Raw genomic sequence first — 16,901 nt, 5'->3', positions numbered from 1 at the left:
TAAAAAATCTATTAACTTTATGTGTTAGGTTTATATTCTGCTCACTCCTAAGTGAGGGTTTGTCACAAAATCCCTGGGCACAATGATAATGGACCCCTATCACTGAGCATCTATTCACATTATTTTATCTAATCCTCACAACTACCCCAAAACAGGGATTATCCCAGTTTACCAAGGAGGATGTAAAAAGTAAAGAGATTAAGTAATTTGTCTGCAGCCCCAACGTTCCTAAAAGGTAAAGTGAAGCTTTGAACCAGGTAGCACTGTCTCCAAATTCAGAGGTTTCTTAATCAGCCCAAATCACTTCTGGCCATTGATGACCTGGGACCAAGGGAGGTTCTGGGGGAATGTTCTGAGAGGCAAGTCATGTCTTTTCGTACTCTTTCAGGTAGAAAGAGCCACTTTTCTCCATTCCTTTCTCCTCATTTGACACCGCCTGCTTTCTAGTGGCAGCATTCTAATTTGAACCTAGTCCCAAATAGTGCATTTGGTAATATCCTATTGTAGGTAAATATTGCACATAACTGTCTCCTCATTCCCACAAAGAAAGATATAATACATATTTCAATAAAATACACTGTTTGTAAATAGTATAATATAGTGTAATGATATTCATAATATTTATATTATATAACTTCGTATTATAAATACTTATATTTTATATAATGTTTATATTATTAGACATAATAACTTATATATTATATACTTTAAACCTTAAATAATATATAGTAATATAAAAGATATTTGTTTATTGTATTTATATTACAAATATTTATATTTATTACAAATAGTATATATATGAAATATCTATGCATATATTTATACACATACATGTATAATATATGTATTTTATAAAGCAATCTATATATATATATATATATATATATATATATATATATATATGAAAGCCTAAGTGACTGAATGAACAAATAGCCAACCAGTCGACCTGTTGCTATGACATGCACTGACCACCAGGGGGCAGACTCTCAACACAGGAGCTGCCCCCTGGTGGTTAGTGCACTCCCACAGGGGAACACTGCTCAGCTAGAAGCCAGGCTCTTGGCTGGCTAGTATAGCAGCAGTAGCGGGACCCTCTCCCACCTCTGCTGCAAGCAGTTGGTAAGGAGTGAGGGGTCCCAGACTGTGAGAGCCCCAGATTGTGAGAGGGATGTGTAACTGCTGGCAGGCGGACATCCTCCAAGAGGTCCTGGACTGCAAGAGGGTGCAGGCTGGGCTGAGGGAACAATCCCCCTTCCCCCAAACCCCCCCCCCCCCACACACACACACACACACATGCTCGCAGAATTTCATGCACCAGGCTTCTAGTATATTACATAAGCAATAAAAGCCAATTAGCTATCTGCTGTTGATAGACAAATGTCACCTGTTTCATTGGCTTTGCATGGCATAATGGTAAAGAATTAACACAGTTAAGTAAAGTACTAGAGGCCTGATGCATGAAATTCATGCAAGGGGTTCAGCCCTCACAGCCTGGCTGCCTTGGCCCATGTAGGGTTGGCTTCATCCAGAGGGCTGTCTGGACAGTCTTTCTGCTGTTTGATCCAATTAGCATATTAGCTCTTTATTATATAGGATAATTCAATTGGAATATAAGAATAATAAATCTCTGTATAACCAAAGAACTCTAGTCCCATATTATGGCCTCAAATTTAGAAAACTTCCTTACTACAACAGTCTAACAAAATGAAGGAATTCATACATTTGTTTTTATGATGTAACCCTGAGTGATATTCTTAGCATATAGTTTACTTTACAAATTGGGGAACCAAGCCAACGTCCCTTAGCAAGTTTAGAATTGGGAAAATAATCCCTGTGTCAACAAAATAATACTGCCACTAGCGTAGTAGAAGTTGAAATACACAGCACCATGCACAACCTAATATATCAATAAGAACAATAAAACAATTCCTTGTTTTAATTATTATTAAAAAGCTATTCAACACTTGGCTTGATTTTATAAATCCCACCTTTTTTTTTATTGTAACCTATATATGAGTACTAAGTAGTACATTGCTATTTATCCTGACCTCTCCAAACAGAACATTTTCAACTTTTGATTAAGTTTTGATTTTGTAATTGCCAATGTTGAATAGTTTTACTTTTTAAAAATAGTATTGCTGTACACTCATGTGTCCTGAATTTTACAAATTCATGAATTTTGCTCTGTCTGTTAAAATCTAATACTAAGATTAAATTTTCTTAAGTAATAGACCTAAGGTCATTTGTCATTGCAAGTTTTTAGCTAGAGAAGCATTTTTTTTTTTTTTTTTTTTTTTTTTTTTTTTTTTTTTTTTACTAAAAACCTACCCCTTAGGCAGCATTGAAAATCATTTCCTTATCTATAATACTAAAAGGGTAATATGCTAATTAGACCAGACATCTTTCCGGATGAAGCTGGAGCCAGAGGGAAGCTGCCCAGGAACCAGGTGCCTGCTAGCAGGGCCAGAGGGAAACTGCCTGAGTCCTGGGGCGGGAGGGAAGTAGGTGCCTGCAGCCGGAGGAAGGAAGGCCTGGTCTTTCATGAATTTTCATACATCTGGCCTCTAGTATATATGTTAATCCTTACCCAAGGTTTTTTTTTGTTGTTGTTTTGTTTTGTTTTTTCCATTGATTTTTACAGAGAGTGGAAGGGAGGGGGAGAGACACAGAGAGAGAAACATCACTGTGAGAGAGGCACATTGTTTGGTTGCCTCCTACACATGGCCCAACCAAAGCCAGGGTTGAACCTGCAACTGAGATATGTGTCCTTGACTGGAATCAAACCTGGTCTCTTTTGTCAGCAGACTGATGCTGTATCCACTAAGCCAAATTGGCTAGGGCCTTATAGTGAGATTTTTATTGTCCTGCTAATTGTGATTTCACAATCAAATATGTCACAAAAGTCAACTAAATTTGCTTTTAAAATGGGTTAATAAAAAGAACCAAAAAGTCATTTGTTTAAAAATGTTATATACTAGTGGTCTGGTACACTGATTTGTGCACATTGAAAGGAGATTAATTAGAAGAGATATTTTAATATTGGTATTCACCCTTTCTCTATAATAGAAGTGTCAACCAAATTCACGATCAACAATGACAGATGGAAACACACACGTGTGATTGGCGCCAGGGAGAGCTTTAGATGTATCACACATGCTCGAGTCAACTTAGCCTTTTATAGATATAGAATAAACTTGCTTAATTAGACCTGCTTTCTGATTTAACTAAACTTTTTCCAGTCCAGTGAAGCACCCCAACTTCTCTTTCAGGTAATTGTCAGCAACACAGCAGTAAATATCAACAGGAAGCCAATTATTATTGTAGATCATGCAGGGAGAACAAAGGGTAAAATATTTAACTGCAGCAGTGTTTCACTATATTCTGCACAGTGATAAAAAGGTCCACCATTTCTTACTTCTTTTTAGTCAGGTCAAGTTTCTATGCTTTCTAAATCTCCATTTTCCAGCTAATAAAAAGAAAATAGGATTCCATTGAGTCTCCTATCTATTTACTCCAGGACATCTGTGAGGATCAATGAGATGAGGCACAGGAAAACGCTTCACAGACATTAGGCTACAGTGTAAAGCGTTTCCACCTGGTTACAAAGCAAATCGTGCTTCTGGGCTGAAGAAACTGCAAGAGGCTAGTCGTTGTTAGGGAGAGGAAGCCAAGTGCTGCTACCTGACGTCATTCCCTGGCGCTCACATCAACCATTTCCGGGCCGGGTTGGGCTGTGGGCTGCATTTTGTGCCATGGAGCCTTGGCAGCATTGACTGCGATTTGGTGGTCTGTCACTCCAGGGTGGTGGTGGGGCCTATGTACTTGGGGGAAGCCAAGTGTTGCTTTGTAGGTGCCAGGTGGGCGGTGCCATTTCTCTGTGCATCATGGCAGCTCCTGCATTGAGCATCTACCCCCTGGTGGTCAGTGTGTGTCATAGCAACCCATCTGATAGAGGGAAGGACACTTAGCATATTAGCCTTTTATATGTATAGATGGCCCTGCTAGTGTAGCTTAGCGATTGAGCATTAACCCAGGAAGCAGGAGGTCACTGGTTCAATTCCCTGTCAGAGCACATCGGCATGCAGGAGGCATCCAATCAATTATGTTTCCCTCTCATCAATGTTTCTATCTCTCTATCCTTTCTTCCTCTATTTCTAAAAATCAATAAAAACATAAGAATTATATATGCACACATACATAATGTTTATAATATAGTAACAACTTTATAAATCAAGAAATGTACTTAATTTAAAGAATCCCCCTTATAAATGTAGACTAGAAAGCAAAAATCCACCTAATAACTATATTTTCTAATCACTCCTTCATTGCTCGTTCAATAATATTCCCCAGTTACTTATTATGTAGGCAATGAGCTTTTCTCTATTCTTGAGAAGTTTACAGGTAGAAGAATTAGTAAATAATTGTAAATTTGGTATGTTAAATGCATTTTGACATAAATATGTGCAAAGGACAGAAGAGGAAGAAAAGAAAGGATCTGTATATACTTTGTATAAAGGATCTGTATATACTTTGTATAAAGAAAAGAAAGGATCTGTATATACTTTGGTATAAAGAGGACTCAAGACTGTTAGAGAGAGCCGCTCAGAGAATATGAACCCTGAATTTTAGTGTAATTGTTATAAATGTAATCTCTGGTGCTAGACTTCCTAATTCAAACACAGTTCTTATACATCCCAAATTCAACCTTGAACAAATGACCTGTCCTTTGTCTTGATTTTCTCCTCTCTATAATGGGCACATAATAGGAACTACCTCAAAGGGCTGGCCCTTATTTGGCATGCGATAAATGTTAGGTATGGTATAGTATTAACTTGGAAGGGTGAGAAGACATTCACTGGGAAACAGACATTGTATGGGGAAAGTAAAGCATGTACAAGGTTACAGACACGTAGCATTTCAGAGGCTATAGACTGACCTGCACATTGAATGGTAATGTTTTGGGGCAGAAGCTAAGACAGGAGAGAGAAGCTAGGGCTAGATGCCCAGGGCTTTGTCTCATGTGCAAAGGAAAACCGTTGATTGTTTTGATATAAGATAGATGCCAGATATAAGAATTACAAGCTCAGTAGAAAGGTCTGGATTAGAGTTTTGTCCTCTTTCACATGGCACATATACATTTAAAATCATTATGTCATCCCAGTGAATTGACTCATATCATTCTGAAATATACTTTTTAAATGCTTCTTGCTTTACTATCTACTACTATTTTCTCTGATGTAGTATAGGTTCCTTTGCTTTCTTTCAGTTCATGTTTGCATGACTTATTGTACCACCTCTTCACTTTCAACTTTTGCTATCTCAAAGAATATACAGTGGTGCCTCGCATAAAGAACGCCTCTCACAGCGAACGTTGCACACAACGAACTTCATTTCATGATTCATACAACGAACTTCGTTTCACACAACGAAGTCCCCCGAGCTTCCACGATCGCTGCCGATGTATTGCATCCTTCCGCGCAGGCACTGCAGGCAGTCGTTAGTCACTGCGCTTAACTTAAGCACGTATCGTGGCAATCGTTCTTCATTACGAATTAAATCACGCACGTATCCCGGCAGTTGTCCTTTTAAGTTAAACTCAATATTTTTTTTATATCATGGCTTCTAAAAAAAGCAGGAAGGTGATTTCTGTTGAAATGAAACAGGAAATAATTAGAAGGAGTGAATGTGGGGTAAAACAGTGTGACCTCGTCAAAGAGTTTGGCCTCAGCAAGACCACCATTTTCACCATTTTGACAAATAAGGATGCAATCAAATCAGCCAAAGTAGCCAAAGGAGTATCAAAACTATTTCATGAAAAACATAGGTCTTCAATCCACGAGGAAATGGAGAGGCTATTAGCGATTTGGATTAAGGACAGGCAGGTGAAAGGTGACGTAACAACCCAAGATATTATCTGTCACAAAGCCAAGAGAATTTATGACGATCTAAAGAAAAACGTCCCTGGAAGTAGCAGCAATCAAGATAATGAAGAAGAATTCAAAGCCAGCAGGGGGTGGTTTTTTAGATTTAAGAAAAGGTGTGGAATCCACAGCGTTACTATGCATGGTGAGGCTGGCAGTGCTGACAAGAAAGAAGCAGAAAAGTTCTCTATTAACTTTCAAAAATGTATTAAGGATGAAGGATACTGCCCACAACAAGTGTTCAATGCCAATGAAACGGGTCTTTTCTGGAAAAGAATGCCGAGCAGAACCTTCATTACAAAAGAGGAGAAGAAATTGCCAGGACACAAAGCCATGAAGGACAGACTTACCCTTATGTTTTCGTCTAATGCCAGCGGAGACCTCAAGATCAAACCTCTATTGGTTTATCACTCTGAAAATCCAAGAATTTTCAAGAAAAATAACGTTATTAAGTCCAAACTGCCTGTCCATTGGAAGTCCAATCAAAAAGCCTGGGTGACCCAAGTTATCTTCAACAAATGGATTCTGGAAACCTTTGCTCCTGCCGTGAAGAAATTCTTGCTGGAAAAAGAACTGCCGCTCAAAGCCCTTCTGATACTTGACAATGCCCCTTCTCACCCAAAAGACCTAGAGGAAATATTGCAGGAAAATTATCCTTTTATCAAGGTGCAGTATTTGCCACCAAACACCACATCCATTCTTCAGCCAATGGATCAGCAAGTTATTGCGAACTTTAAAAAACTCTACACTAGAGCCCTCTTTAATAAGGTGTTTGAAGAATGCGAGTTTGGTGGAGACAATATGACTGTCCGAAAGTTTTGGAAGGAGAAATTTGATGTCCTTATGGCAATACGACTTATACAGAAGGCCTGGGAAGAAGTGTCACAAAGGACCCTCATTTCTGCTTGGAAGATGCTTGTGCCTTCGTGGACCCAGGAAGAAGCAGTAGTTGATGACACAGAAGTGGTGAAGGACATCATCACAGTGGCCCAAAGGTTGGAATTAGAGGTAGAGGAAGAGGATGTAGAGGAGCTTATTGAGGAACACAAAGAAGAGCTGTCAACTGAAGAGCTCCAAGCACTTCTGGTCCAGCAACAGGACAATGCTCAAAGGGAAGCGTCATCTGATAACGAGGAGCAACAATCAAACAATCAACCAATCCCAACTGCTGACATCAAGAACATCCTGGTCAAATGGAAAGCAGTTCAGGAGTTTACCAATGCCCACTATCCGGATTCAGCTGAAGCAAACAGGATCAACGATCTTTACTCCGATACTCTTGTCCGTTATTTCCGGCAGATGTTGGAGAAAAGAGAAAAACAAACAACTTTGGACAGGTTTTTCATGAAACCATCGGCCAAAAAGCAGAAAATGGATGAAGATGTGCAAGATTCGGTAGACTCTACTTAGTCTGTCTTAAAATTAAAAAAATGTGTGTGTTTTTTTTTAAAAATTATGTTTTTAGATGTATCTAAATAAAAATAACAACAAAAAATTTATCTTTTTATGTCATCTTAGCATATTTTATGCTACAGAACGAATTATTTTTTTTAACATGTATTGTTATGGGAAAACACGTTTCACATAACGAACTTTTCGCATAACAAACTTGCTCCTGGAACGAATTAAGTTCGTTGTGTGAGGCACCACTGTATTAGGATTTTGTTTTACTTTACCTTTCAGTTGGAGGATTTACTAGTAATCTCTTTACATAGGATTAAATTGCAAACATTATTGGATTTAAACACACCATTGTATTACTTAGTTCCTGTTGATCCCACCTATTCTTATGTTTTTAAATTATTATTTCTTGCCTTTTTTAATTGACCAGTTTTGTTACTCTTTTAAACATATATTACTTGTACCGTTCTTTATTCTTCTTTTGGTGATTATATTAGAGATTACAATATTCTTGACTCTAGAATCTAACTTAAAACTGGTCCTTTTACTTCTTCATGATAAGTCAAGGACCTTAAAAACTTTTAAATTCATTTAGCCACTTACAGTCTTTTTTGCTATTAATGTTAATTATATTAATTCTATGTCTATTTAAAACATTTTCATTGTCTTGTGCAATAAATAATACTTACCATTGTTGTTTTTTTCTTTCTGAATTTCTGTGCTTCCATATGGAATCAATTTCTTTCTTTTAGAAGAATTCCATTTAGTGGTTTTTTATTCATTGCAAACTTCTGGTAAAAACTTGTCTTGGTTTTTCTGAAAAGGGCCTTTTTTGTCTTAAATTTTGTTGGATTTTTTTCTGAATATAGAATTATAATTTTCCATTTATTTTATTCAGCACTTTAAGATGCCATCTGGATTCTATTATTTTGGTTAAGAAACACTGAAGAGTACTCCCTGTGCTATCCATACTCTGGGACACCCAACCCCATCACCATCCCATTGTAGAGTGCTGTGTCCCACAATGATCTATCACTGTGTGTGTGTGGGCGGGGGTAGGGGGGCAGAGAGAGAGAGAGAGAGAGAGAGAGAGAGAGAGAGAGAGAGAGAGAGGGACTATTTTGGCCAGGATTACTAGATAATAATGTGGTTTTAATTTGCATTTCCCTAATGGTGAACAATTTTCATCTGCTTTGTTTGTCATATGTAAATCATATTTGCTGAAATATATATTCATCTCTTTTGCCTATTTTCTAATTGGGTTATTTGGTTTTTTTACTATTGGGTTTTGAAATTTTTATATATTCTAAAAAAGTAGTCTTATGTGGTTTACAAAGATTTTTTCCCCCCAATCCATAGCTTATCTTTTCATCCTCTTAAAGGCCTTTCTTAGCACAGAAGGTTTTAATTTTACTAAAGCCTGGCTTATCATTTTTTTTTTTTTTATGCATCATGCTTTTGGTGTCAATGGTAAGGACTCTGCCTACCCTGAGGTATGAAAGAGTTTCTGTTCTGAATTTGTATAAAAGTTTTATGGTTTATATTTTATGTCTATGATCTTTTTGAAGTAATTTTTGTTTAATGTCTGAGGTTTAGGTTGAAATTAATTTTTGCCTCTGGATGTCCAATTTCTCTAGCACTATTTGTTGAAAAGACTGTCTCTCCTCCATTAAATTGCTTTTGCACCTTTGTAAAAAATCAGCCGGGTGTATTTGTGGGTGGGTCTATTTCTGGGTTTTCTATTCTGTTCTGTTGATTTAGGTGTCTAACCCTCCGCCAATATTGCACTGTCTTGATTATTATTGCTTTATAGTAAGACTTAATTTGAGATAGACTGATTCTTCCTCCTTTATTCTTCCTTCTCAAGATTGTTTTAGCTATTCGAAGGCATGTGCTTCTCCATGTAAACTTTATGTAAACTTTTTTTAAAAAGTATATTTTATTGATTTTTCACAGAGAGGAAGAGAGAGGGATAGAGAGTTAGGAATATCAATGAGAGAGAATCATCGATCAGCTGCCTCTTGCACACCCCCTACTAGGGATGTGCCCGCAACCAACGTACATGCCCTTGACCGGAATCGAACCTGGGACCTCCCAGTCCGCAGGCCGACACTCTATCCACTGTGCCAAACCGGTTTCGGCTTTATGTAAACTTTTTGTATGGTGATGGAAAACTCTTGCTGGAGCTTTGATAGGAGTTGCATTATACCTATGCATCAGTTTGGGAATAATTGCTTTCTTGGCTATGTTGAGATATTCTTTGATTTCTTTTATCATTTTGTAATTTTTAGCACATAGGTCCTATATATGTCTCATTGTGTATACCAAGGACAGCATTTTCTTTGGAGCAATTGGGTTTTAATTTTGGTTTCCACATGTTTATTGTTAGTATATATAAATATGACTGATTTTTTTGGGTGTATTATTTTTATATCCAGAGTTTTTGCTGAACTCACAATAAGTGTTCTAGGAATTTTTGTGCAGATTCCTTGGGATCCTTAGATACACAAATAATAGCAATTTCATTTTTTCCTTTCCAGTGTATATTGTTTTCCTTGCCTATTCCACAGGCACAAATTTTAATGCTATGTTAAAAAGATGAGAAAAAAATATTTTTGCCTTGTTTCTAATCTTGGAAGAAGAGCATTTAGTTTTTCACTATTAAGTGTCATGTTAACTGTGGAATTTTTATAGATACTCTTTATCAAGCTGAGAAAGTCATCTTTAATTCCTTGTTTGCTAAAGTGTTCTTACCATGAATGTGTGTTGGATCTTGTCAAATTCATTTTCATCATCAATTGGTATGGTCATATCATATCATTTTGCTTAGTATCATTTTTGAAATTTCAAAGTTGGCAAGAATGATTTGCATGAAATGCCCTGAGACTAATGATACACACTTATGATGGTTTAAGTAAAACTGAATAACTCAACACAAATTAAAAAGATAATGAAATTATCATTATCCTAAATTCTTTATACATTACATTGATCTTTTCCTAGTGACTAGCTACTAGATGCTAAATAACTTTCCTTTTAGTAAATTACCTTTCTTTTAGTTTTTTATTTTTATGCTTCTCAATATTACCAGACTAAATACATATTCTAAGTTAAAGTAGGCTGAGTTTCAATTAGAATATCTAAAATGAGTCAAATCAGTGACGTTAGTAAAAACAAGCCAATAGAACTTTGAAAGGAAAACAGACAACTCATGTTTAAAAAAACCATTAAGAATTTATTCTGTATAACATAAATATAACACCTAAAAGGTTGTACATAATGGAGATTGGTGAGTAGAATAATAAATACAATTTATTTTTAGATAAAAAGACAAATAGGTTCATGTGGAATCTAGTTGAATTTAAAAAATGAATTCACTGCTTTAGGGCAGTTGTGTACCAGGTTTTGAAAATCACAAGCTCTCTGTGGTTCACCCCCATTTCCCTGAGGCAGCAGCTTACAATGCTTTTATGTCCTGCTTCCTGTGTATTACTGGGCTTCCTCCAGCTACAACCTAGGGCTGCAGCTGGCTCATGGGAACAGGAAAATGCCTGAACTCAGGCCAATCTTTGTCCTAAGTATGCCAGCCATCTACCATTTTTCCAGGTGGTGGCTGCCCAGTGATGGATAGAGATGCTATCCAAAGGCCTCAATAAAATATCAGCCACAAATATGTCAATTCTCAAAATAACTATTCAGAAATGGATATGACTCCACAAAGCATTTGAGATGATTTACTTAGATAATATAGCCCTTTCTTACATTATCAGATTTCTCCTGGCTTGAGCTTCACTCTGAAGTTTAATAATTGGAGAGGAGTAATTTAGGATTCAGTTACTGATTTTTAATTAAGTAGATCTTGACCTAGATCTTACTGCGTACTCTGGGTTCATATTTCCAATATTTTTGTAGCCAACCATTTTCTTTCTCTGAAGAAGTAGTTATTTTTGCAGAAGTGTTTCCGACGTGGGGAAGAAGGTTAGAGTGACATTATAGATTGTTTCTGACAAAACTTGACTGATGGAGGAGCCGCTGATGGATGGAGTTCACTAGTTGGTAGAAAATATGTAGTAACAAGAAAGATGATGGATTTATGGTGCTAACCCACATGCTGAGGTTAGGATCTTATACTAGTTTTTTTAAAAGAAATTTTAAAATATCAATACAGCAAATAAATATTATTTTCTTATGTATGAAACTTTTTCATAGTCAGAGTTCTATTCTACTCAGCTGTTGTTGAAATATAGAAATAGTAATGTGACAATAATACTTTTTGTGAATAACCCTTCTTTTGTTAATGTTAATCTTTATATTTCCCAAAGACACATGCTTATAGTATTTACATTTTGCATAAGAGGAGCAAGAGCACAGAGCATTTGTACTATGTTTAAATATAAAAATGGGACAACATCCTATATAATAAAAAAATAATATGCAAATTGTCCCCTCAACTAGAAGTTCCACCAGAGGGTGGGGCTGGCCAATCAACCACCCACAGCCCCTCCTCACAGCTGGCCCCGCCCCCAATAAGTCCCATCCCCAATTGGGCCAACCAGACCCCTCTGTGCATGAATTCATTCATTAGGCCTCTAGTACAGAATAATATTGAATGTAATTAAAAAAACATTTTTTAAAGAGTTGGGTAATCAGAGCAATTATAACAATTTTCTGTATCATACAAACACCAAAAGGTATTTACTCATATGTGACTTGTTACTTCAATAATTTGACTATTCACCCATATATTCAATAGTACTATATTTATTCATATTTATATATAATATGAATTATGTAATTCACTAATATAATGTTTTATTTACTTAAGTAGAGGCACAATGCATGAAACTCATGCACTCAGGGTGGGCGGAGAATCCTCAGCCTGATCTGCATCCTCTCACACTCCAGAAGCCATCGGTGGGACATCCTTAGTGCTGCCACAGAGGCAGGAGAGGCTCCCACCACAGCCGCTGTGCTCACCAGCTGCAAGCCTGGCTTCTGGCTGAGCAGTGCTCCCCCTGGGGGAGCACACTGACCACCAGGGGGCAGCTCCTGTGTTGAACATCTTCCCCCTGGTGGTCAGTGCACATCATAGCAACCAGTCATTCTGCTGTTCAGTAGATTTGCATATTAGCCTTTTATTATATAGGATTATTTGACTACTTTGGAAGGGGTTATCTGTGATAATGTTAGCTTTTCACTCTCATTATTTTCTGTGTATATTTTAAGAATTAAGCAATGTGCTTTATTACAGTTTGATTACTCAAACAAGCTACTTATTAGTCAGTTATTGCCACATAAGGGCACATAACAGACCATCCAAATTTTAGTGGTTTATGCCCAGAGCATTTATTTTTATCACTCCTGGGTCTGCAGACTGGTTTGACTGCCTCTGCTCCTGGCTGTAGGTTAACTGTGGTTGGTTCCAGACTCCAGGCTGGGCTCACATCTGCTCTCCATCCACTTTCTCTTTCACAAGCAGTCACCCGGGGCATGAGCTCTGGGTGAATCACAGGAGCACAAAAGGCCAAGCAAAAATCGCAAGTCCATTTAAGGCCTCTTTCCACAAAGATTCCAATGTCTAAAGCAAGTCATATGACCAAGCCTAACATCAAGTTGATGGAAAAATATCCTCTTCCGTTCTAGTGCACTTCAAAGAGAGAAACCAATGACAGAGGGACTGAAGGATTAAGAATCATTCAATCTACCCCTCAATCTATGCCAATACATGCCAATGATTTATGGATTCTTGCTCGGGGGTTCCTTGGAGGAAGAAGGGTGTTTCTGTCTTATGACAGCAGTAGTAGTGGTGGTAATAATAATAGCATTGTATAAGTGTGTTTATTGGCACTTACTGTGCCCCAAAACAGTTATCATTCTGCCCTTAGTAACTTATTAGTAACAATGAACAGTAGAGATAAAATATATAACTTGAATTTTTAAAAACAGTATTTAGTTTTCTGGAGCTGATGTAATAATAGAATTAAGCCAAGCAGCGTCACTTTCCTGGATGAAAACCTCCAAGTCTTTATTGCCCTTGCTACCTCCAGTCCTACCTGGGCGATGTCCTCTCACCTGGTATCACCTCCTGCAGTCCTCTTCCCCCACACGTACACGCCACCACCAGAAACGATTTTAGATCAGACTTGACTAGAAAGTACATTTTGACCCTACTCCTCTGACAAAAAACTTTCATGTGGACCCCATTGTCCACAGAAAAAAAGTCTAAATGTCAAATTCTGTACTCTGACATTTGAGGCCCTCTATAGAACAGCCCTTCCTGTTTCCAAACCTTCTCATTATTCTCTTTCATGTACTCTGTTGTTTCACAAATAGTATTTTGTTCTTCTAAGCATATAATGTAAATTCTTGTCCACTTAACCTTTGGCTGTGAAGTGCTGTCAGCCTGGAATGGTCAGCAGCAAGCACACCTCTACCTGGTCTTGTCCTATTTATCCTTCAACATCCAGATCAGATGCCACCTCCTCTTTGAACAGTCTAGATCCTCATAACCCGAGGTAATTTCCTCTTCTTGCTAAACTCGCAGGACTTTTCTGCCTCCTTTATGGCATCTATCAATTTCTAAACTGGCCTACCATTATTTATCTATTCATAGCATTGCTCTTGGACTACTATTCATCTTTTTCCCACTTCAATACTAAATATATTTCCTTCACTATTAAAACAATATTTATTAAATTAATAAATAAATATATCAATTCATTAATACCTTAAGTAATTGTTCTCCCCTGTTATGAATGTCACTAAGCTTACGTGGTTTCCTTAAGTAACAATACCAAAATAAAAGCTCCATTTTTTTTTTACTTTGCAGGCAGGCCTGTTTAATATGAAAAAGATTATCATAATTATACCAGGAAGCACTGCACGTTGCTTTGGTTTCAGAATAATTTTGTCCTAGATACCACCATAAGTGGAAATATCAGAAACTGGGCCATTGGAAGAATTTCAGTTCCTAAAAACGTCTGACTGTGCCCATAAACTATAGTTTGACCTGAGTTAGGAGCGATGGATAAGGCAGTCTGACCTACTAAATAATGTCTCTGTCCACAGCACTGCAAGTTGATAGCCTTTGCCTCTGAGGAGGGCTGCCATTGTGCACATTTCCTGCCAGGTGCCAAGTCCAAAATCTTAGCGCCCCCTAATGTTGAAAGCAACCCTTTCACTATTAAAAGCTAAATAAATGGAATAGAATAAGTGAAGGCCAAAGTCAGTGAAATTTAACTTTGAAAGTAGTAATGATCTATGTTTGTGTAGAATGAAAGATTTGTGGACACCAGTTCTAGTATTTAATCCCTAGTCCTCTTATGACTATTTTGAGCTTAATACATCCTCACTATTTCAGTTAAACTTGACCATAGCTTTTCTTTCTTTTATGTCCTTCTTAAATCATTTCTGAGGCATTGGCTTAGGCTGTGGAGTTGATGAAACTAAATCCAATGTTCTGAGGATTTTCCATGTTTTTTCATAGTAGATCATTTAGTCATCTCATGGGTACTTTTTTATCCCTCTCTTTTTATTCTAAACTTAAAAAATTTGTATTTCAATGTAGACTTTTTTCTTCACAAATCAACTTCTTCTTTAGCTCTTCTTTTTTTCTGGAAAGGGGAAAATTAAATTTAGAATGTGATGTAATATAATATGAACTAGAAGTGCTAAGTGCCTCACAGCCTCTTGCTGACAGATTATTTAAATAAAAGGTTTTTTGGGAGCCAATTTTCTTGGCATGTTGGGTAAATTCTTCATAAATTTAGTTTTCAATTGGATAGTGTTCATAAAAGCAAAACACAAAAATAAAACATGTTCACAGTTTCCACCGGTTTTATAATGCAAAACACTATTTTCTATAAAATTGGATTCTTTGAGTCTAGAAAAAGCTTTAATAAATCACATCAGCAGGTCTAAAAATGCACATAGAACCAACTATGATTCCCCACTTTTCTAAGCAACTCTGTGTGAGTGAGAAGAAAGGGACTGAGGGGTGGTGAGAGGAATGGAGAGGAAGTAGGTAATGAAGAAGTTAAGGCCAGTTAGCAACAGTACCTGCACAAACCCACTGAAGCAAGGGAATAGCCTGACATAGTTATAAATGTGTGAGAGAAAGAAACAATATGAATTTTAAAAGCCTCCATGTGGAAACTAAGATGTGTTCTCCTCGGATTGCTTAGTGATGTCTTTGTTTTGACACAGGGCCTCAACACGGATGTGGTGGCTATCTGACCGAGTCCAATAACACCTTTGGGTCTCCTGATTCTGATGCAAATGGAAGATATGACAAGAATTTAAACTGCATATGGTTCATAATTGCCCCTGTAAACAAACTCATCAAACTCACCTTTAGTACGTTTGCTCTGGAGTCAGTATCTACTTTGCAAAGATGCATTTATGACTATGTAAAGGTAAGGCTATTATATTTCTTAACAGAGTATTTGAATCCAGACTTTCATATGGTATATTCCACATTTTGCTATACAGGAGGTTTTGAAAATTCTGAGTACTGATAATTTTTTAAATGACCTATACTTTAATGATATAATGTACTAGAGGCCTGGTACATGAAATTCGTGCACTTGGGAGAGGGGGATCCCTCAGCCCGGCCTTCACCCTCTTGCAGTCCGGGAGCCCTTGGGGGATGTCTGACTAACATTTCAGGCCTGCTTCCTGTGGGGAGCAGGCCTAAGCCAGCAGTTGGACATCCTTAGAGCTGACTTGGAGGTGGGAGAGGCTCCTGCCACCATAGCTGTGCTCACTAGCCATGAGCCTGGCTTCTAGCTGAGCAGCACTTCACTTGTGGGAGTGCACTGACCACCAGGGGGCAGCTCCTGCATTGAGCATCTACCCCCCTGGTGGTCAATGTGTATCATAGTGACCGGTCATTCTGCTGTTCAGTCAATTTGCATATTAGTCTTTTATTATATAGGACCAGAGGCCTATATAACTTTCATGCGAAAATTCATGCACTAGAGGGGTGTCCCAGAGCCTGACCTTTCCCCTCTTACAGTCCGGGAGCCCTCAGGGGTGGGAGGTGACCCGGCGATCAGGGGAAGACCATGCCCCATCACACTTCTGCTGCTGCCACTGATGGCAGCGCAAGCCTCAGCTGGCCCTGGTTACCTGAGCCTTGGGCCTCCCTGGCAGCTGGGCAGCCACCATCTGAGGCTTGCCTGCACCTCAGGCTGGCCCTGGGTGGTTGGAGGGCTGAAGGGACTGGGGGACTCTGGAGGCAGGCACCCTGGCAGGGATGAGGGAACTGGACATCTTGTGACTGTTGTACTGCTGTCTTTGAGGGCACGGCAGCAATTAGCATATTCCCTTTCTATTGGCTGTGGGCATCACCATCTTAGAAGACAGGGTAACAATTAGCATATTCCCTCCTTATTAGATGTGGGTGCCGCCATCTTTGAGGGTGGGACAGTCAATTAGTATATTCCCTCCTTATAGGCTGTGGATGCTTCCATCTTTGTGATGACATGAGGGTCAATTAGCATAGTCCCTCTTTAGTAGATAGTATAATATTACTGATGCTCTATCTCTATATCAAATTAATCTTTAATATGGATGACT

At 38.1% G+C, this 16,901-nt stretch overlaps 1 protein-coding gene across 1 annotated transcript in view; it reads left to right on the top strand.

Moving 5' to 3' along the window:
• The window catches only part of CUBN (cubilin), a gene marked incomplete at its 5' end in the record, with an annotated part of 295,765 nt that overhangs the window by 255,745 nt on the left and 23,119 nt on the right, over positions 1-16,901 (top strand). Inside the window, one exon of the mRNA XM_084880474.1 lies at positions 15,528-15,736. Coding sequence (XP_084736600.1) covers positions 15,528-15,736 — 209 coding nt within the window. The remainder of the gene's footprint in view (positions 1-15,527; positions 15,737-16,901) is intronic.

This window comes from Pipistrellus hanaki, assembly GCF_964339955.1.
Source record: "Pipistrellus hanaki genome assembly, chromosome: 1".
NCBI lineage: Eukaryota > Metazoa > Chordata > Mammalia > Chiroptera > Vespertilionidae > Pipistrellus > Pipistrellus hanaki.
Note: the sequence above shows the minus strand (reverse complement) of the source record. Positions and strands in the feature narration are given on the sequence as shown.